The sequence below is a fragment of the Macaca thibetana genome, chromosome 18 (genome assembly GCF_024542745.1).
Source record: "Macaca thibetana thibetana isolate TM-01 chromosome 18, ASM2454274v1, whole genome shotgun sequence".
NCBI classification, from domain to species: domain Eukaryota; kingdom Metazoa; phylum Chordata; class Mammalia; order Primates; family Cercopithecidae; genus Macaca; species Macaca thibetana.
Genome location: NC_065595.1, coordinates 60266226 through 60287870, shown reverse-complemented (window position 1 = coordinate 60287870; position 21645 = coordinate 60266226). Strand labels below are relative to the sequence as shown.

At 39.3% G+C, this 21645-nt stretch overlaps 1 protein-coding gene across 10 annotated transcripts in view; it reads left to right on the top strand.

Annotated features, from left to right (window-relative positions):
* Window positions 1–21645, top strand: part of YES1 (YES proto-oncogene 1, Src family tyrosine kinase) — a 145286-nt gene that overhangs the window by 100797 nt on the left and 22844 nt on the right. For 5 of the 10 annotated variants that reach the window (XM_050767649.1, XM_050767650.1, XM_050767645.1 and 2 more), the window contains exons 2-6: window positions 9618–9896; window positions 15266–15365; window positions 18765–18863; window positions 20713–20816; window positions 20907–21056. In XM_050767649.1, the coding sequence (XP_050623606.1) occupies window positions 9626–9896; window positions 15266–15365; window positions 18765–18863; window positions 20713–20816; window positions 20907–21056 (724 nt within the window). In that variant the 5' untranslated portion in view covers window positions 9618–9625. The other 5 variants (XM_050767642.1, XM_050767643.1, XM_050767646.1 and 2 more) reach the window with 4 other exon arrangements.

Sequence of the window (21645 nt, the reverse complement as noted above, 5' to 3'; positions counted from 1 at the left end):
TTCCAGGCCAGGTGTGGTAGCTCACACCCGTAATCCCAGGGAAGGCCAAAGTGTAAAGAACCCTGTGCCCAGCCTGGGCAACATGACAAAGCCCTATCTCTACAAAAATGTACAAAAATTAGCCAGGCGTCGTGGCCTGCGCCTGTGGTCTCAGCTACTAGAGAGGCTGAGGTGGGGGGATAGCTTGAGCCCGGGAGGTCTAGGCTTCAGTGAGCCATGATCGCGCCACTGCATTCCAGTCTGTGTGACAAAGTGAAACCCTGTCACACAAAAAAAATTTTCTTTCTTGAAATACAAAAGAAAAATGCCACAGAGTAATTTAACAGATGATAATAAAACACTTAAAATGTTAATTTATTTGAAGGTGATTTTTAAGGAATATTTTATCTGTTATAATAAAAAGTTAAGCACAAGTTCATTTACGAAATAATATCCTCTGCACTCGATTTTTTTTTTTTTTTTTTTTTTTTTTTTTTTTTTTTTTTTGAGCAAAGTTTCGCTCTTGTTGCCCAGGCTCTAATATAGTGGTGCAATCTTGGCTCACTGCAACCTCCACCTCCTGGGTTCAAGTGATTCTCATGCCTCAGCTTCCCGACTAGCTGGGATTATAGGCATGCACCACCATGCCCAGCTTATTTTTGTATTTTTAGTAGAGATGAGGTTTCGCCATGTTGGTCAGGCTGGTCTTGAACTCCTGACCTCAAGTGATCGGCCTGCCTGGGCCTCCCAAAGTGCTGGAATTACAGGCATGAGCCACCATGCCCAGCCATCACTTGAATGATTATTAACACCAGGGAATGAAATGTTTTTCTAGGTTTTAACTTTGATTCAGATTTTTTGGTTTTTTTGGGGGGGACGGGATATTTCTTTGTTGCCCTGAGCAGAGTGCGGTGGTGCCTGCCCAACAGTCACTGCCCTCAAGCAATTCTCCCACCTCACAGTTCCAAAGTGTTGGAATTAAAGGCATGAGCCACCACACTGGCAACTTTTCAGAATTTTTAAGTGACCATGATGGAGTTTACCATCTCTCAACCCCCACACCTCCACACACACACACACACAAACTTTGAAAATCTGGACAAAATAAATGAAATAATGTGTTTCAGACTTTGGACAACAGCAATGCAGGACTGTGATCCCTAAAAGAAGGGAAACAAATAAGGTGAGCTCTAAATTCACCCACCCACCCTGGCTTTTTGCCTGAGGCACATTCTAAATTGTAGATCTGGGACAGGGAATCTGGAGCAAAGAACAAGATGAAGAGATAGTGATCAGAATTTATGGAAGCTGAGGCAGCAGAAGTTGTAGGGCAAAGTTCAGCAGGAAGGACACTTTGTCAAAAAATAATGCTATCCATAGAAGTCTTTGACTTTTTGCTGAATTCTAGAATGGACATACATGGAGTGAAACTGTAAAGCCAGACAAAGAGCAACCAGAATGATGTGAACTGACAGACATGAGAGGTCACAGAGGGCTGGGAAGCGTTTGAGTTTTTACTGGCTAGAGGGGAAAGTCCTTCTTGATTACTCACATTTAAGGACAAAATAATACCAATCTTAAAAACTCTTGGGGGAAAAAAAAAAAGGGCCAGGTGCGGTGGCTCACGCCTGTAATCCCAGCACTTTGGGAGGCCGAGACGGGTGGATCACGAGGTCATTAGATCAAGACCATCCTGGCTAACACAGTGAAATCCCGTCTCTACTAAAAATACAAAAAAAATTAGCCGAGCACAGTGGCGGGCACCTGTAGTCCCAGCTACACGGGAGTCTGAGGCAGGAGAATGGTGTGAACCCCGGGAAGCAGAGCTTGCAGTGAGTGGAGATCACAGCACTGCACTCCAGCCTGGGCGACAGAGCAAGACTCCGTCTCAAAAAAAAAAAAAATTGAACATAGGGTTGGGCATTGTGGCTCATGCCTGTAATCCCATCACTTTGGGAGGCCGAGGCAGGCGAATTGCTTGAGCTCACGAATTCCAGACCAGCCTGGGCAACATGGCGAAACTCTGTCCTTACAAAAAAATACAAAAATTAGCCAGGCGTGGTGGTGCTCACCTGTAGTCCCAGCTGCTCAGAAGGCTGAGATAAGAGGATGGATTGAGCCTGGAAGGGGGAAATTTCAGTGAGCCATGATCATGCCACTGCACTCCAGCCAGGATGATAGAGCCAGACCTTATCTCAAAAAAAAATTTTTTTTCGAACGTAAGACTATTATATTAAAAAATTAGCTTAAAATGGCTCGATAGGCCTGACTTACAGAAGAGTTCAAACTTACAGATGAACGCATAGAAAATCTTCTGGTGAAGAATTTTCAGGACACATAAACCATAAAAATAAAAAAATTTAATTGAACTTAAAATTTAAAAGGATGTTCAAGGATACTGTTATGAAAATGCAAAGGCAACTTATGGACTGGGAGAAATATCACAGTATAGTATAAACATCTGACAAACAACTAGATTCCAGAATATATAAAGAATATAATAGTGTTAAAGTGGTAAATATTCTTGTTTCCAGAACATAACAGAAAGAAGACAGCCCAATTAAAAATTTGATTTGAACAGACACTTTAGTTTAAAAACTGATTTGAACAGTCACATCACCAAAGTAGAGATGGGAAGCAAATAAGCACATGAGAACGTGCTCAAAATAAGGTGTAGTCATTAGGGAAATATACATTAAAACCACAAAGGGATATCACTACACACCAATTAGAATGAGAAATTAGAATGTTTTGATTCTAGAATGAAGTTGATGATTATCTTTTCTATGTTTTTATATTTATGGAAGTATTCCCAACTCTAATGGTTGCTTCCTATTAGAGTTGGGAATACTTCCATAAATATAAAAACACAGAAAAGATAATAATCTTTCACTAATCATGTAGTGATATTCCTTTGCGGTTTTTAACTTACATTTAATTAACGGTTTTAACAAGTCTTAAGGATGTGGAGCAAGTCATTTGATTTAGGCATCATCGATGATAACATCTGTGGAAGGAAAATAGAATATTTCTGTCTTGTATTCTTCTTTACAAGTGAAGAAAACTTCCTGGAAGCTCATGCTCATGGCTCAACCAGCCAACTGGCAATAGAGAGAAGATCGTGTAAGTGGCTTAAATAAATCAGTATTTACCACGTAGGGCTGGAAAGGCCCTGAGCGTCCCCTGAAGGACTTGGCAAACGGAAGAAGGATCAACAAAATCACAGTTCTTTTTATCAAAGAAGAGGAAGAATGGCTGTTGACTAACCAAGTTGCAACTGTATTTGATTACACTAAGACTGTGAAGGAGAGGATCAGTGAAGTAGACAAAGAAATGATAGGAAACATCTTGATAATACGTGTGTTCCCAACTTAAATCATTTTACATGCCACTTGAGTTGACTTTGTCTTTAACACTATTAGCCATTTTCTTCCTGAAAGTCTGTTTATTCCCACTTATTTTAATTCTTATTAAAAAATGTTAAATTGGCCAGGTGCGGTGGCTCACGCTTGTAATCCCAGCACTTTGAGAGGCCACGGTGGGTGGGTCACAAGGTCAGGTGTTTGAGACCAGACTGGTCAATAGGGTGAAACCCTGTCTCTACTAAAAATACAAAAAATTAGCTGGGCGTGGTGGCGCATGCCTGTAATCCCAGCTACTCGGGAGCGTGAAGCAGGAGAATCACTTGAACCTGGGAGGGGGAGGTTGCAGTGAGCCAGGATCACACCACTACACTCCAGCCTGGGCGACAGAGCGAGACTCTGTCTCAAAAAAAAAAAAAAGGTGTTAAATTATAAAATACTTCAAACAAAAATAATTTATCCACATTTAACACACTAACATTTTCTCTGTTTGCTTATAATGAAAAAATTGTCTTAAATGAAATGAAAAATTGCTGTAATGAAAAAATTGCTACAGATATATATGTAGCATACATACATATACATTGTGTGTGTGTATATATGGTTGTAACTCTTTCCCAAACCTGCCAGTGTCTTGAAGTTGATGATTATCTTTTCTATGTTTTTGTATTTATGGAAGTATTGCCAATTCTAATGGTTGCTTCCAAATTTCTCTCCCTGTCTTATCATTGTATGTAGGTGTCCTCCAACATTGTGTTAATTCTTTTGATTTCCTCTAAATCTGTACCTTGTTTGAGAGTTTTATTATCTTTAAAAGGTTCAGATAAACTATGAAACTATTTTTGTTTAATCTGTCTCTGGCTTCCACCTTTTTCTGAGCTTTAAACATATTATTAATCCCCCACCAGACTTCACAGCATGAACCTAAACAAACCATCTGAACCTGGTCCAAAAAATCTGTTCCCCGTCTTCTACCTTAATTGTGGTGTTACTCTCCACTTCGTTAAAACTTTGGCCTACAGATAAATTTTGTTACTCTGGTAATCAGTATAATATCCAATAGGGAGGTTTCCACATAAATGTTTTAAATGATGTTACGTTTCTTTTTTTTTTTTTTTTTTTTTTGAGATGGAGTTTTACTCTTGTTGCCCAGGCTAGAGTGCAATGGCACAATCTCGGCTCACCGCAACCTCTGCCTCCTGGATTCAAGTGATTCTCCTGCCTCAGCCTCCCGAGTAGCTGGGATTACAGGCATGCCCCACCATGCCCAGCTGATTTTGTATTTTTAGTTAGTCAGGGTTTCTCCACGTTGGTCAGGCTGGTCTCAAACTCCTGACCTCAGGTGATCCGCCCACCTTGGCCTCCCAAGGTGCTGGGATTACAGGCATGAGCCACCTTGCCCAGCTATGATGTTAACATTTCTAAGACAACCCATAATAATCAGTTTAACTCATATTGTACCTGAAGTTTACTTAAAAATGTGGATCACATATCACATTAGTAATATTTCTAAATGAGATGAGCAGCAATGATGGTCCTGTGCATTGATACTGGGGTGCTGTTGGAACTGGACTGAAAATGATGGGCTATCCTAAAGTTATTGGAAAGATAAGTGCATAGATGTGAGGCATTGGGTGATGTGAGGCAGAGGCTCAGGACTCTGGATTAAGAAAATGAGGCTGGAGGACAGGTTAAGCATAGTAATGGAAGACTTGATAGGGTGAGAGGAAAAGGTGTGACTTTTGAGGGAAGAGGACTTTAAGATGGTTATGGGTAAAGGAGGTGAGGATGGGGAATTAAGCTGGGAATGGAAACTGAGGTAGGTGGGTAATTATAGGAGCCTCTGTTGTGAATTGACATGGTATTTCCCAGTTGGCCTCCTCTCAATTTAAATTACAGTATTATGGGTTTCCCCCATAATTTTTCCTCCTTCATACAACTGCCATTCTTATGTATAATTTATGTAATAGTTAATACTGTTTTTTTTTTTTTTTTTTTTTTTTTTTTTTGAGACGGAGTCTTGCTATGTCGCCCAGGCTGGAGCGCAGTGACCAGATCTCGGCTCACTGCAAGCTCCGCCTCCCGGGTTCCTGCCATTCTCCTGCCTCAGCCTCCCGAGTAGCTGGGACTACAGGCGCCCGCCACCTCGCCCGGCTAGTTTTTTGTATTTTTTAGTAGAGACGGGGTTTCACCGTGTTAGCCAGGATGGTCTCGATCTCCTGACCTTGTGATCCACCCGTCTCGGCCTCCCAAAGTGCTGGGATTACAGGCTTGAGCCACCGCGCCCGGCCAATACTGTTTTCTTAATATTTAGACTTGAATGCAGGTAATTGTGCAAATTTCTTGTACCAACTTTTAAAATTTTTACAGTTGAACTTTTTTTCTTTTTTAAAGGCAAAGAACAGTGCTTGGCCCTAACAGAAAGTGGGGTGGGGAACAGTGGACCTTTCCCTCTCCCAGTTTTTACATATTTTGTGGATATGTATTGATTGTTACAATTTTCCCTTCAGGCTTAAGTATATTTAGTCAAAATCTTTCAGTCTGATAATCACAAAAGGTATCTTCTTATAATGTACATTTCTTGGAAGACTGGGAAGATTGGATGCGTTTTCCTATGTTAATTGGCTTTTCCTGTGTTGTGAATTGTCCCTTGATAGGTTTCCATGTTTTTCTATTGGGCTTTTTCTTTTCATGCATAAGAATTGTCTGTATAATGTCAGCCAGATTCCACATGTGTACATTTGTTATATATTGAGAGAACAAGAAAGCATGAGCAAGTACAAAGATATTTTAGCTTCTCTTAAACTTTTGTCCCCAACCCTGCCCCACTCAATGTGGAAGTTACTTAATCATATCTGTTCGTCTTTTCCTTTAAGGTTCCTACTTTTACTTTATACTTTAAAAGACTTTTCCAACTTTAGATTATGAAGCTACTTACCTTTAATTTTTTAAATACTTCTAGAAGCAACTGCCTTTTATTAGCTTATAATTCCTTTACGATATTTTCACTTTAGTCATCCCTCAAGATCCGTGGAAAATTGTAGAGCCTTCTAGGACCTCCTGTGGATACCAAAATTCCCAGATGTTCAAGTCCCTGATATAAAATAGCAAGTATTAGTATATAACCTGTGCACAAATCCCCCATACGCTGTTTTTTGTTTGTTTATTTGTTTTCTTTGTGTTTTTAAGACAGAGTCTCAGTCTTTCACCCAGGCTGGAGTACAGTGGCACAATCTTGACTTACTACAACCTCTGCCTCCCGGGTTCAAGCGATTCTTCTGCCTCAGCCTCCTGAGTAGCTGGGGCTACAGGTGCGCACCACCACACGTGGCTAACTTCTGTATTTTTAGTAGAAGCGGGGTTTCATCATGTTGGCCAGGCTGATCTCAAACTCCTGACCTCAAGTGATCCACCCACCTTGGCCCTGCAAAGTGCTGGGATGGCAGGTGTGAGCCACTGCGCCCAGTCCCCCATATGCTTTAAATTGTCTCCAGATTACTTATAATACCTAATACAATGTAAATAGTTATTGTACTGTGTTGTTTAGGGATAATGACAAGGAAAAAAAAGTCTGTACGTATTTAGTACAGACACAATTTTTTTCTGAAACTTTTGTTTCTTGGTTGACTCCATGGATGTAGAACCCATAGATACAAAAGGCTAACCATGTAATAAGTTTCCAGATCCAGTTGTGGGTTTTTGATTGTTGGTTTGTTTGTTTGTTTTTGAGATGGAGTTTCGTTCTTGTCGCCCAGGCTGGAGTGCAATGGCACAATCTTGGCTCATGGCAACCTCCGCCTTCCAGGTTCAAGCAATTCTCCTGCACCAGCCTCCCAAGTAGCTGGAATTACAGGCGCCTGCCACCGTGCCCAGCTAATTTTTGTATTTTTAATAGAGATGGAGTTTCACCATGTTGGCCAGGCTGGTCTAGAACTCCTGACCTCAGAGTGTCCACCCATTTTGGCCTCCAGAAGTGTTGGGATTACAGGTGTGAGCCACCGCGCCTGGCCCCGGTTATATTTTGATGCTTATTCTTAACTGTCACATCTTTAGAATATGCCCATTTAAGAGAATGATCTAAAATCCAATTCTGAGGTTCTGAGACTGCTTCTATTTTAATATTTGTAGCTACATTTTAAATTATTATTATACAGCTGAGGTTGTAAATGTTCAGTCTTTCAGAATTTATGAGGCGGCCATCACTTACCTACTTCCTTTTGAATGTCATAGAAAGGGAAAAACTATACAAATAGGAATGACTTTTGAAAGTAAGTGAATTAATGAATTCTATATTAATGCTTTTGTAGAAAGTGAATAATGCAGATTTTGTAATGTTAGTAAACCTATATGGTAGATAATACGGTAGGTAAGTGATGAGTAAAGCACAACTCTTGCTTTGAAGGAATGTATTGCCATTAATTTGGGGGTAGGTTGGGATTAGAGCAGTAAATAAAAAATGGTATATAAAATGGACTAAAGTGAGCCTCATAAAATCTCCCCAAAGGTACATTGTGGGTTTTAAGAGAGAGGATATTTTACTGATTATAAGGAAAGCCTGAATGGAAAAGTAACATTTGTGATGACCATCAGTGAAAGGATAGGATTTTAGCAGGTAGAGAGGTGGGGAGAATACTTTGGACAGAGACAATTTTAGAAGGGGGAAAAAGAAACCCAAAATGGGAAAGCACAGGGCATATGCATTGGGGAAACAAGATTTGTGTGTGTGTGTGAGCATTAAGTATGAGGATAGTAGGAAATAAAGTTGGAAAGGTTGAAAAGATAGGTTGGGGTTACATTTGGTGAGCATTAGGGGTGTTTTCATTGACAGGGAAGGGAAATGATATATATCTACTTTGTGGTGTATGATAGCCACTAGCTGTATACAACTCTTGAGGCCTTGAAATATGTCTAGTCCAATTGCGACGTGCTCCAAGTGCAAAGTACACATTAGATTTTTAAGGCTCAGTATGAAAAAAAGTCATTAAAATGTTTATATTGGTTACATGTTGAAATAAATGTTTTTGATATACTGGGTTAAATAAAATACTGAAGTTAATTTTACCTGTTTCTTTGTATTTTTTAATATGGCTACTCTAAATTAGAAAATTTTAAATTATGTGGCTCACATTTGTGACTTAGATTATATTTCTGTTGGCATAGTGCTGGTATAGACAGAATACAACAGTATTTGCTAGTACCCATTGTGTGCCAGATCGTCTAGAATTTGTAATACAGTTAATCCTCATGGTAAACTTTATGAGGTAGGTTTTTCTCTTTTTTTTTTTTTTCTGTTGTGTTTTCTTTCTTTCTCCTTTTTTTTACAGATAATTTTATCACCTAGATACTTGTTTATTTTTTATTTTTTTGGTCACCCAGGCTGGAGTGCACTGGCACAATCTCAGCTCACTGCAACTCAGCCTCCCGGGTTCAAGTGATTCTCGTACCTCAGCCTCCCTAGTAGCTGGGATTACAGGTGTGCACCACCACGCCCAGCTAATTCTCGTATTTTTAGCAGAGACAGGGTTTCACTATGTTGGCCAGGTTGGTCTCAAACTCCTGACCTTAAGTGATTGGCCTGCCTAGGCCTCCCAAAGTGTTATAGTTACAGGCGTGAGCCATGGTGCCTGGCCCCCAGATACTTTTTTTGTTTCTTTTCTTTTTTTTTTTTTTTTTTTTTTTTTTTTTTGAGTTGGAGTTTCTGTCCCCTAGGCTGGAGTGCAGTGGCGCGATCTCAGCTCACTGCAAGCTCCGCCCAGCTAATTTTTTGCATTTTTAGTAGAGACGGGGTTTCACCATATTAGCCAGGATGGTCTCAAACTCCTGACCTCGTGATCCGCCCGCCTTGGCCTCCCAAAGTGCTGGGGTTACAGGCGTGAGCCACCGCACCTGGCGATATTTTTTCAAGTAACTGGAGTGCATAGAGGTTAAGCAACATACCCTGAGATCACGCCACTACTAAGTAGGAAGCCAGGATTCAAATTTAGGCCTCTCTGGCTTCAGAGCCATGGTTTTCCCAGTATACTGTGGCATGTTGTCATTGGACTATTAAAGGTGATTGAGTTGGAGAATGAAGCGACTGGAGTAAGGCTTTTGCAAATTGTAATAAAGATAAATGAGGGGAAGAGACCTCGTTTCCAGCTTTCTTTTTGTTTTGTTAATGTTCCTTTTTGCAGGAATGGCAGATGCTTTTCTTAAAATGATTTTTCAAACCCTGTCTTTTTGAAGTATCCTGTGTATTAACTGACTCTCAAAATATTTGTTTTATCGTCTCTGTAGATTTGATAATGGGCTGCATTAAAAGTAAAGAAAACAAAAGTCCAGCCATTAAATACAGACCTGAAAATACTCCAGAGCCTGTCAGTACAAGTGTGAGCCATTATGGAGCAGAACCCACTACAGCGTCACCATGTCCATCATCTTCAGCAAAGGGAACAGCAGTTAATTTCAGCAGTCTTTCCATGACACCATTTGGAGGATCCTCAGGGGTAACACCTTTTGGAGGTGCATCTTCCTCATTCTCAGTGGTGCCAAGTTCATATCCTGCTGGTTTAACAGGTGAGATTTAAATAGACAAGTACATTGTCTGTTTGAGAACATCACCTTGGGTAATATATACTTAAGTCTTGTCTGCCTTTAAGAAAGATACCTGCCGGCCGGGCGCGGTGGCTCACGCCTGTAATCCCAGCACTTTGGGAGGCCGAGGCGGGCGGATCACAAGGTCAGGAGATAGAGACCACGGTGAAACCCCGTCTCTACTAAAAATACAAAAAAATTAGCCGGGCGCGGTTGTGGGCGCCTGTAGTCCCAGCTACTCGGGAGGCTGAGGCAGGAGAATGGCATGAACCCGGGAGGCGGAGCTTGCAGTGAGCCGAGATCGCGCCACTGCACTCCAGCCTGGGCGACAGAGCAAGACTCTGTCTCAAAAAAAAAAAAAAAAAAAAAAAAGAAAGAAAGATACCTTACCTGAGGACTTCTCAAATAATTGTATGTGAAAATTAGTCTCTAACATAAAAATTAGTTTTATTGTATACATGGGTATGGTTCTGGAAAATTGGTGGTAACCTGATGGTGATTATGTACTGGATCATGTCATTAATTATTTTATTAACTCATTATTCAAATAGTTATTGAGCTCCCCCCACCCACCCCACTGTGTGGTAGGCACTGGGAACATAAAGATTAAAAACATATACCTTTCCCTTAAGAATTTGACAACTTCTCAGGATTATAAAGTGCTAAAGGCTTATAGTAGTTACTTAATAGATGTTAATTAAGTGACAGTGAAGTAGTGATAATAGAATGTTTCTCCCAGATGCTGCTGATTTAAAAAAGAAAAATCCTAAAGCTCAGAGAGTTGAAATGATTTTCCCCCAAGTCACAGTAAGTAGGAGAGCTCAGATTTATTGTCCTGTTCCAGAATTCCAATTATTACATTATCATATCCTTTTACAGAATAGCAAGAAGTGATAGTTGACAACCTTTCATGGAGAAGGAAGATTCTTAAAAAAGTAGATTCAAACAGTTTTAAAAGAGAGAAAATGAGCTCTTTTGTAAAGGGTCCCATATCAGGATGCTTTTTCATTGAAGTAACGAAGTATAGCTGGCTTAAAAAGGTAGGGTGAGTTTCAGGGTTCCTTGACACAGCAGTTCTGTGGTGTCATCAAGGACTCAGCTTTCTTTATCTCTCTTCTGCAGCCCTTGGGAGTGTCTTTATCCTTAGGCTTGGCAAAACAGCTGCCAGCGTCAAATCAAGCAATATATGTCCTCGTTAATAGCCAGTGGGGGCAAAAGATAAATCCCCACTACAAGCATGGACTGACTATACATTTGTTTCTTCAGTCTGTTCCAACTGAACCAAAAACAATAGCGAGGGCAGGCGCGGTGACTCACACCTGTAATCCCAGCACTTTGGGAGGCCGAGGTGGGCAGATTGCCTGAGCTCAGGAGTTTAAGACCAGCCTGGGCAACATGGCGAAACACTGTCTCTACTAAAATTACAAAAAATTAGCCAGGCGTGGTGGTGTGTGCCTGTAGTCCCAGCTACTCGGGAGGCTGAGGCATGAGAAGTGCTTGAACCCAGGAGGCAGAGATTGCTGTGAGCCGAGATTGCGCCACTGCACTCCAGTCTGGGTGACAAAGCGAGACTCTGTCGCAAAAAAAAAAAAAAAAAAAGCCATAGTACTGCTGTACACTGATTCTGTTAGACTTCATTTGAGAAGTTATGCATATTAAGTCAATTACAGTCTTAATTCCAGCCCCCTAACTCTGAATACTTCAGTAGTAGATGGCCATGAGGGCATTTCTCAGTCTTTAGCAAAAGTTTACTTTTAGAATTATGTTTGGGAAAGATAGTGATCTAAAATGGTTGAGTATTGATACTTAAAGGCACACTTTAGACTGAGCGCAGTGGCTCATGCTTGTAATCCCAGCACTTTGGGAGGCCGAGGCGGGCGGATCACAAGGTCAAGAGATGGAGACCATTCTGGCCAACATGGTGAAACCCCATCTCTACTAAAAATACAAAAAAATTAGCTGGGCGTGGTGGCTCGTGCCTGTAATCCCAGCTACTCGGGAGGCTGAGGCAGGAGAATGGCTTGAACCCAGGAGGTGGAGGTTGCAGTGAGCCGAGATTGCACCACTGCAAATCCAGCCTGGCGACAGAGCGAGACTCCGTCTCCCAAAAAAAAAAAAAAAAGACACACTTTAGTTACCTAAAGCAATTTACTTATATAAAATACTCCATTAGGGGTATTCATTTATTAACTCAGTGTCTGTGTATCAGGTATGGAGAATTGAGCAAGACAAACAAGGTTTCTGCCCTAATGGAGCTTACATTATAGAGGGTTGGACAATAATTAGTGAATAAACAACTAAACAGGATGGATGATTAATGATCCTTAAATGCTGTGAAGGAACTAACTAGAATGATGGTGAAGGCCTTACAGTTAATCAGGGAAAGCTATCTCAAAAAGAAATCATTTGAACTGAGATTTTTTTTTGGCGGGGGGAGGGAGATGGAGTCTCCCTTTGTCACCCAGGCTGGAGTGTAGTGGTGCAATCTCAGCTCACTGCAAGCTCCGCCTCCCAGGCTCAAGCGATTCTTGTGCCTCAGCCTCCCGAGTAGCTAAGATAAGAAATGCACCACGGCACCCGGCTAACTTTTTTTGTACTTTAGTAGAGACGGGGTTTCGCCATGTTGGCCAGGCTGGTCTTGAACTCCTGACTTAGGTGATGCACCCGCCTTGACCTCCCAAAGTGCTGGAATTACATGCGTGAGCCACCACTCCCAGCCTTGAGCTGAGATTTGATTAGCCACAATGACCTACCTATGTGCAATCCTGGGAAAGAGCTTTCTAGAGAGAGAGAATAACAAATGCAACATTTAGGAGATACAGGGAGACTTGGAAGTTTTGAGTATAAACAGAGGGGAGAATTGTATAATATGGGATTGAAGAGTTAGGAGACCACAATTACTCAGGACCCCATAGACTCTGGTCGGGAGTTTAGGTTTTATTCAAAGCTAGGAAGAAACTACTGAAGAGATTAAGAAAGGATTTGCATGATTGAATTTTCTTTTGCGAAAAACTGACTCTGATAGCTGTGTGGAGAATGGATGGTAGGGAAGCTGTGTAGAAGCAGATGAGACTAGCACTTTCAGTAGTCCACCCAGCCCCAATGAGAGATGACAAGGACTTGGGTTAGGGTAGCAGCAGTGGAAATGGAAAGTAAATAGTAAGTATATTAGAGGTAAAACTGATAGCACTAGTAATGGACTTGGCTTGAGTACCTGATTAGATAGTAGGGCCATTTACTTAGATAGGAAAGACTTGGGTACAGGTTAGAGGACAAAAATCAAGAGCTTTGTTTTGTAATAGATTTTAAATGCTTATTAGACATCCAAATAAATATGTCGTCCGGGCACAGTGGCTCACACCTTTCATTCCAGCACTTTGGGAGGCCGACTCAGGTAGATCACTTGAGGTCAGGAGTTTGAGACCAGCCTGGCCAACATGGTGAAACCCCATCTCTACAAAAATACAAAAATTAGCGGGGCATGGAGGTGCACGCCTGTAATCCCAGCTACTCAGAACAGTGAGGCAGGAGAATCGCTTGAACCCAGGAGGTGAGGTTGTGGTGAGCCAAGATTGTGCCACTGCACTCCAACAGAGCAAGACTCCCATTTCAAGAAAGAAAAAAATTTTTTTTGATCTGACAAGTCAGTGGGATTATATTGAGTAGAGCATATATATATTCAAATTAAAAATATGTTGGCCAAAGGATACAAAATTTAGATAGGAGGAGGCAAGAGATCTATTGTAAAACATGGTTAATAGCAATATATTGTATTCTTGAAAACTACTAACGAAATTTTAAGTGTTCTCACCACAAAAATGATATGTGATGCAATGCATATGTTAATTAGCTCTAGTTAGCCATTTCACAAGTAGACATATTTCAAAGCATCCTGTTGTATACAATAAATATATACCGTTTTTAAAAAGAATATTAATTTATTATGGGGTTTTTAACCTGAATACCTGCCTTGAATGATTTTAACATTGAAATGGTCATGCATATTGTATACATCTGTTTTATTATTTGTTTTGTTTGCAAATAATAGTTTGGCTGTTCAGGATGCTAATCTCTTTAAGCATCTGCACATAATGCTAAATATGACAGTTTAGTTTTTGAATTTATACTTTATAATTCATATCATCCATACCATTTTATTTTATTTTATTTTATTTTATTTTATTTTATTTTATTTTTTTGATGCAGAGTCTCGCTGTGTCGCCCAACCTGGAGTGCAGTGGCACAATCTCGGCTCATGGCAACCTCCACCTCCAGGTTTCAAGCGATTCTCCTGTCTCAACCTCGCAAGTAGCTGGAATTACAGGCATGCGCCACCATGCCTGGCTAATATTTGTATTTTTAGTACAGACGGGTTTTCGCCATGTTGACCAGACAGGTCTCAAACTCCTGGCCTCAAGTGATTCGCCCACCTTGGCCTCCCAAAGTGCTGAGATTACAGACATGAGCTGCTGTGACCATCTGATACCATTTAAGACAGAACATGACATTTTTATCTTTAAGTGTTAAATATGTAATAATTTTGCTAGAACTAGTAAATTAGTTAATACTGGTAATGATTAGATGCAATTGTTCATTCATTATTTATATGAAGAACACTGCCTCACTTGTTTATAGTGCTTATCAATGCTTTTTCTGTCAAATAATTGATTTGAAATTTGACTACACTTCCAAGCCAGAGATGTTGCAACCATGAGTCAAAATTAAATTTGTTGACTGGACACAGTGGCTTGCGTCTGTAATCCCAGCACTTTGGGAGGCCAAGGCGAGCGAATCACTTGGGGCCAGAGTTCAAAACCAGCCTCCCTAACCCAGTGAAACCCTGTCTCTACTAAAAATAGAAAAAAATTAACTAGGTGTGGTGGCACATGCCTGTAATCCCAGCTACTTAGGAGGGTGAGGCATGAGAGTCGCTTGAACCTAGGAGGCAGAGGTTACAGCAAGTCAGTATCACACCACTGCACTGCAGCCTGGGTGACAGAGTGAGACTTCGTCTCAAAAAAAGAAACAAAATTAAATTTGTTTCTCCAAGTCTACAGAGTTTTACAATTTGCAGAATATAGTAGTAGTATGGAAGGTCTTCAGACAGTTTAAGACTAGTTATTACTACCAGTTATTGAGTTATTGTCCCAGAACATAAAATATGGTCATGTCTCTCTACTTTAAAATTATTCAGTAGCTCCAACTTCTAAAAATAGTTTCTGGAGACTACAGTAAAAACTATCCTTAAGCTTTTTTTTTTTTTTTTCTCTTTTTGGGCTGGCAATAGTTCTTTTTTTCTGTTTTGTTAACTTAGCTACATAATTTACCTTGGTGTTTTTTCCCTCTGATAGGTGGTGTTACTATATTTGTGGCCTTATATGATTATGAAGCTAGAACTACAGAAGACCTTTCATTTAAGAAGGGTGAAAGATTTCAAATAATTAACAATACGTAAGTGTCATGAATATTTTGTGAGAGAAATACTGACAGAAATCTGGTCTTTACACTGAAACTGCTGAGCTAGTTGTTGATCCAGAGATGAGAGAGGTAGGGCATGCGCTGCCCACTGGGTTTAACGATGCATTGGCTTCTTTAGAGGCATGTCGTAACACTGCTGCTGTAGCCAGAAGTTATTACTTCTACCATTTGTGCTGCTGTGGTTCTGCCATAAACAGAGATTTAAGAATGAAGAGTTATTGAGGGGGGTACATGTAAGTGTATTTTTTTTTTTTTTAATTTTAGGAAGAGAATTCGATGCTCCTATTTTTCTAAGTACCAGATGGTTTAAAGATCTTATCTCATTCTATTAAAAAAAAAAAAAAAAAAAAAAAAGGAAAAAGTTGGGTAAGGAACCCATGTACTTTCCAATTGATGAAATTAAGTTGTTTTATTCCTTATGTGACTCTTAGACTTTTAAAGTCTAGAGGTACACTGTAGAAAATTTGATGCTCATTGTAGAAAGTAGATCGAATAATTTCATTAGCAAGCATAATGACCACTCTGTAGCTTCTCAAAGTATGTATTTATGGTCTGTTTGCTTCCAGTCATGTTTTCTTCCATCCTTGTTCCCATCTGCTACCAGTTATTGTTCCAGAACATAAAATATGGTCATATCCTTCTACTTTTAAAATTACTCAGTACCTACCACTTGCCATCAAGATAAAAGGAAAACAACAATGATAACAGCCATCATTCATTGAGAATTTACTATATGCTTCTCCCCTCTTCTGACTCTACTACCCAGGCATACTGAATTACTTGCAATTTTCTGAGTATGCTGGAGTTTCTCATACTCTCATGCTTTCACACATACTGTTTCTTTTTTCTGGAATGTGATGTCTCATCTTTCCATTTCTTTCCTTTATTTAGTTAATCCTACTCACCCTTCAAAATATAGTTAATATGTCCTTTCTCAAGGATGCCTTTCCTTACATTCTTCCTCCCCTGCCTGGCCCAGTCCTATCCCCTGCTGAATTAAGTATCTGTCTTAGATGTTTACATAGCAACCTATGCAAACCTCAATCATAGCTCTCATCGCATTTTGAATGACAATTTGTCACTTGCTTGTCATTCTTTTAGACCAGTGGTTCTCAACCTGGGACAGAATCACCCAGGGGACATTTGTCAATATCTGGAGACATTTTTGGTTGTCACAGTTGGGGTGCTGCCACTGTCTTCTAGTGAGTCGAGGCCAGGGACATTGGTGAATATCTTAAAATGCACACAACAGCCTCCCACAGCAAAGAATGATCAAGTCCAAGGTGTGAGTAGTGCTGAAGTTGCAAAACCCAGCTCTAGACTGTGAATTCCTTGAAGTCGAGGACTGTCTTTTTACTTTTATTTCCAGCACACTCTAAAGTCTGTCACTTGATAGGTGTTCAGTAATGTTAGAATGAATCAATGAATGCTTAGCAGGATCAAATACAAGGTTTTTGGTTTATGTATCTCAAAGTGCTTAGTATATATGAGGAACCACAAACCAAGTGTATGAGTTTCTAAATATTTGAATTACTGAGGGATTTTCCATTCGTTTTCTAGAGAGCAAATTTATCTAGGCATTGATAACATTTTAATTTGGACAGTACCTTTTCAATTTTTGTCTTCGGTGAAGCAAAACATGCATTTAATCTTTAGTAACAAATCCCGTATCTGTCTTCCTGTTTAAAGACTGATTATATTTGGTCTTTTCACATTAATTTTGAAAAAATGAGGGCTTATGTGTTATAAACCACACATAGTTCTCATGTTCTGAACTATAATTTAATTTTGGTCTTACTGGAATATTTCTAGATAACATGTTTATAAGTATGCATTATTCTAGAAATTCAGGGTTTTTTTGTTTTTTGTTTTTTTGAGATGGAGTTTTTCTCTTGTCACCCAGGCTGGAGTGCAATGGCATGATCTTGACTGACTGCAAACTCTGCCTCCCAGATTCAAGCGATTCTCCTGCCTCAGTCTTCTGAGTAACTGGGATTACAGGCACACACCACCACTCCCAGCTAATTTTTGTATTTTTAGTAGAGACAGGGTTTCACCATGTTGGCCAGGTTGGTCACGAACTCCTGACCTCAGGTGATCTGCCCACCCCAGCCTCCAAAAGTACTGGGATTGCAGGCGTAAGCCACTGCGCCCGACCAGAAATGCAGTGGTTTTTTTTTTTTTTTTTCCTTTCTTTTTTCTTTCTTTTTTTTTTTTTTTTTAGATGGAGTCTCATTCTGTTGTCCAGGCTGGAGTGCATTGGCATGATCTTGGCTCACTGCAACCTCCACCTCCCAGGTTCAAGCGATTCTGCTGCCTCAGCTTCCCAGGTAGCTGGGACTACAGGTGCACGCCACTGCGTCTGGCTAATTTTTGTATTTTTAGTAGAGACCGGGTTTCCCCATGTTGATCACGCTGGTCTTGAACTCCGGACCTCAGGTGATCTGCCTGCCTCAGCCTCCCAAAGTGCTGGGATTACAGGCTTGAGCCACTGCGCCTGGCCCATCAATTCAGTTTTTAACTTTATTGCTCATTGTTAATTGTTTGGCTACAGGACTGTTAGAGCATTGTGGTGTTTTTGGGTTTTTTTTGTTTTTTTATCTAAAATGAGTAAAAAAGAATATTACAATTTTATGTACTATAAAGAGAAAAGCATTTGGCAATAAAGAATGGACTACTGATACACATGCTATAACCTAGATGAACCTTTAAAAAATTATGCCAAGTAAGTCAGTTACAGAAGACCACATAAATGACATATTTCCATTTATATGAAGTGCATGCAGTGGGCATATCCATAGAGACAGACAGAAAGCTGATGAGTGGGGTTGCCAGTGGTTGGAGGGAGTTGGGGGTGCGGAGTGATTGCTTATGGGTACAGGGTTTCTTTTGGGGGCGATGAAAATGTTCTAAAATTGATTGTGATAATGGTTGTACAACTCTGAATATATTAGAAACTAGTGAATTGTACATCTTAAATGGGGGAATTTTATGGCATGCAGCTTACACCTTAAAGCTTTAGGAAAAAAAAAGAAAACAAACGGAGTAATTTGAAAGATTTACTTCCCAAATTGTTTTATTCACCATAGTCTGTCTTAGGTTGAAAGAATTGTGTTAAAAAAAGAAATCTTATAACTGAAAGTGTGTAGGGTTTTGGGGCTTTATTTGGAACAGCAGTATGCAATTGTGCTTCCTTTAATTCATGTAACCTATTTTTTAATATCGTTCAAGTTTAATTCTTGATCCAATGAATGTATAAATAAAAAATGAAAGTAATACCCTTCGTTTACTTCAGATGGAAGATAGCACTGCAATATTTTGTACCTTGGGCAATTGTCTACCTTGCGGTGATTGCTGTTTTATGTGTTGCAGGGAAGGAGATTGGTGGGAAGCAAGATCAATCGCTACAGGAAAGAATGGTTATATCCCAAGCAATTATGTAGCGCCTGCAGATTCCATTCAGGCAGAAGAGTATGGCACTACCTCATATTTTATTAATTATTTTGATTTTTAAAATGTTTTAATGCACATTCTACTTAGCCACAACTTTACACACACAGAATTACATACCAGTCTTAATTCAGCTAATGTATCGTATTAATAGATGTTACTTAAAAATTAATAACTAACATCATAGTATTTGCTTAGAGTAGGATCATAAACGAATCTGCATCAATTATATTTCCTTATGCCTAGTCTCTCTTGTGTTTTCACTTAAATATGTATCTGTAAACCTTTTGCATATTTTTCAGGCTGTCTCACTTCAAAAATTTGCCTTCAGATTATCCTCATTCCCTGCCTTGACTTATTTTTTAACTTGCAGCTTATATATGGGGGTGTGCTGGTATGGATGGGTATATTGGTGTATATATGCATCCCATACATATCAGACACTTACATTTTTCTTTTTTTTTTTGAGACAGGGTCTTGGCTCTGTCGCCCAGGTTGGAGTGCAGTGGCGTGATCTCGGCTCACTGCAACCTCCACCTCCCAAGCTCAAGCAATAACTGCCTCGGCCTCCCAAGCAGCTGGGACTACAGGCATGCACCACCATGCCCAGCTAATTTTTGTATTTTTAGTAAAGACGGGGTTTTGCCTGTTGGCCAGGCTGACTCCTGACCTCAAGTGATCCACCCGCCTCAGCCTCCCACCCAAGTGCTGGGATCACAGGCGTGAGCCATTACGCCTGGCCCAAAGACTACATTCTTTAAAGTTTTACTATTTTTAAATATTTCAGAGATTTATTACCACTTTATGATTATAAAAGTAATATGACCATGAAAAAATATTACCTTCAGTTAGTTTTATATGAATGTTAACCTCTTGATTTTAGGCACTTGCATTGTAGTTAATGTAGGAAAGTATCCTCTTTTAGCAAGTACACACTGAAGTATTTGAGGTAATAATTCAGCATGTTTGCAACTTAAAATTAGTTAAGAAAAAATATGTATCTATATATACATGTACACACATACATATAAAGAGACAGAGAGAGTATGACAAAGCAAAGTGTTAGCTGTTGGGGAACCTAGTTGTAGGGTTTGTTGTAGGGTGTATGGGAGCTCTGTGTCCTATTTTTGCAACTTTTAAAAAGTCAAAATTCACCTTCAGTGACATACTACTTTTAGGTTAAACCAGTTTATCTGGGATTCATAAATGCTACTTTATTTTCATATTATAACACTTAACAGAGTTCCTTGCATATGATAGGTGCTCTATCAATGTTTGTTTGCTTTTATTAATGACCTGTAATGTGTCTCAATAACTCTTTGTTCTACTATGGTGCTTCTTACTTTCTGTTTTTGTCTTCTGCAGTTTTCTGTGAGCTCTTCCACAGCAGACACTGTCATTTTATTCACAAAACCTTATTAAATTAAACCCACACATATTTAAGAGTTACTAATAATTTGGGTATGATATACTTGTGTCTTACTGAATACAGATGATGATGCTGTTACCAGGGAACCACTTCTATTCTTCCTGTCATAGTCTTAATATTTCCATTTGTCACTGACAGAAAGGGTCTGTTATTTTGCTGCCTTTCCTTCTCCATTTACTGTTCCTGTGACTGTCAGGTGGAGTTTTAAGAGACATATTGAGTAGTTAATACATGGAAATACTATAAGAGTGTAAGTATATTCTAACAGTAATATTTGGATATTACTAATCAATAAAACTCAAATTTTCCTGTATTTTGAGCTGTGTTCTCTTAGCTATTCTTTGTCATCCAAACCTATCCCAATCCATTCTTACTGACACTTGTGTATAATTTTTCTGAACCTCATACTTTTCAATTCAAAACACTTAATTTTTTTTCCAGATGGTATTTTGGCAAAATGGGGAGAAAAGATGCTGAAAGATTACTTCTGAATCCTGGAAATCAACGAGGTATTTTCTTAGTAAGAGAGAGTGAAACTACTAAAGGTATGAATATTGTTATATTAGTGTAAGTATAAAATTTCTTGAGGCAGTATTTTGAGAAAGATATAGTGAAAGTTTTTATTTTTCACCCAGGTGCTTATTCCCTCTCTATTCGTGATTGGGATGAGGTAAGGGGTGACAATGTGAAACACTACAAAATTAGGAAGCTTGACAATGGTGGATACTATATCACAACCAGAGCACAATTTGATACTCTGCAGAAATTGGTGAAACACTACACAGGTATGTGAATATTTCGAAGGTAAAAATTATTTCTTCACATTCTAGTTTATGAGGACAAAATCCATATCCTCATTTCTCTTAAGATTTAACACACTTATTTACACATAATACATACCCAATAAATGTCTGTTGTATTCTAGTTTTAAAAGGAGGAACAGGTAATACTTAGTACTTGAATCGTGCTACTCAGATAATGTGCTAATAGACTCTCATCATTTGAGTCCTTATATCTTACTGGCATAGTATTTACACTGGAGTTCATTTCGTCACATGTACATTGTGAAAATAAACCTAAAAGCAAATATTTATGGACACTTAGTAAGTAAAACTAAACATTGGGTAGCAGAAAAAGCTACGTCAGAAGGATTACCTTCCTCTGCATGGGCTGGATCACATAAGCTTTCCTAAATATAAATCCAATGAAATTTGGTCTGATGATACATTTTTCTTATCCTAGAAAATTAACCTACAGTGATTATAGACATTTTTTGTCTTTCAAGGACTGAAGGTATTTAATATTAGAATCTTCTGTCTCAAAATTTTTCATTACCAATTTGGTATATGAATGCCCCTGAAAGTCTTTATATGA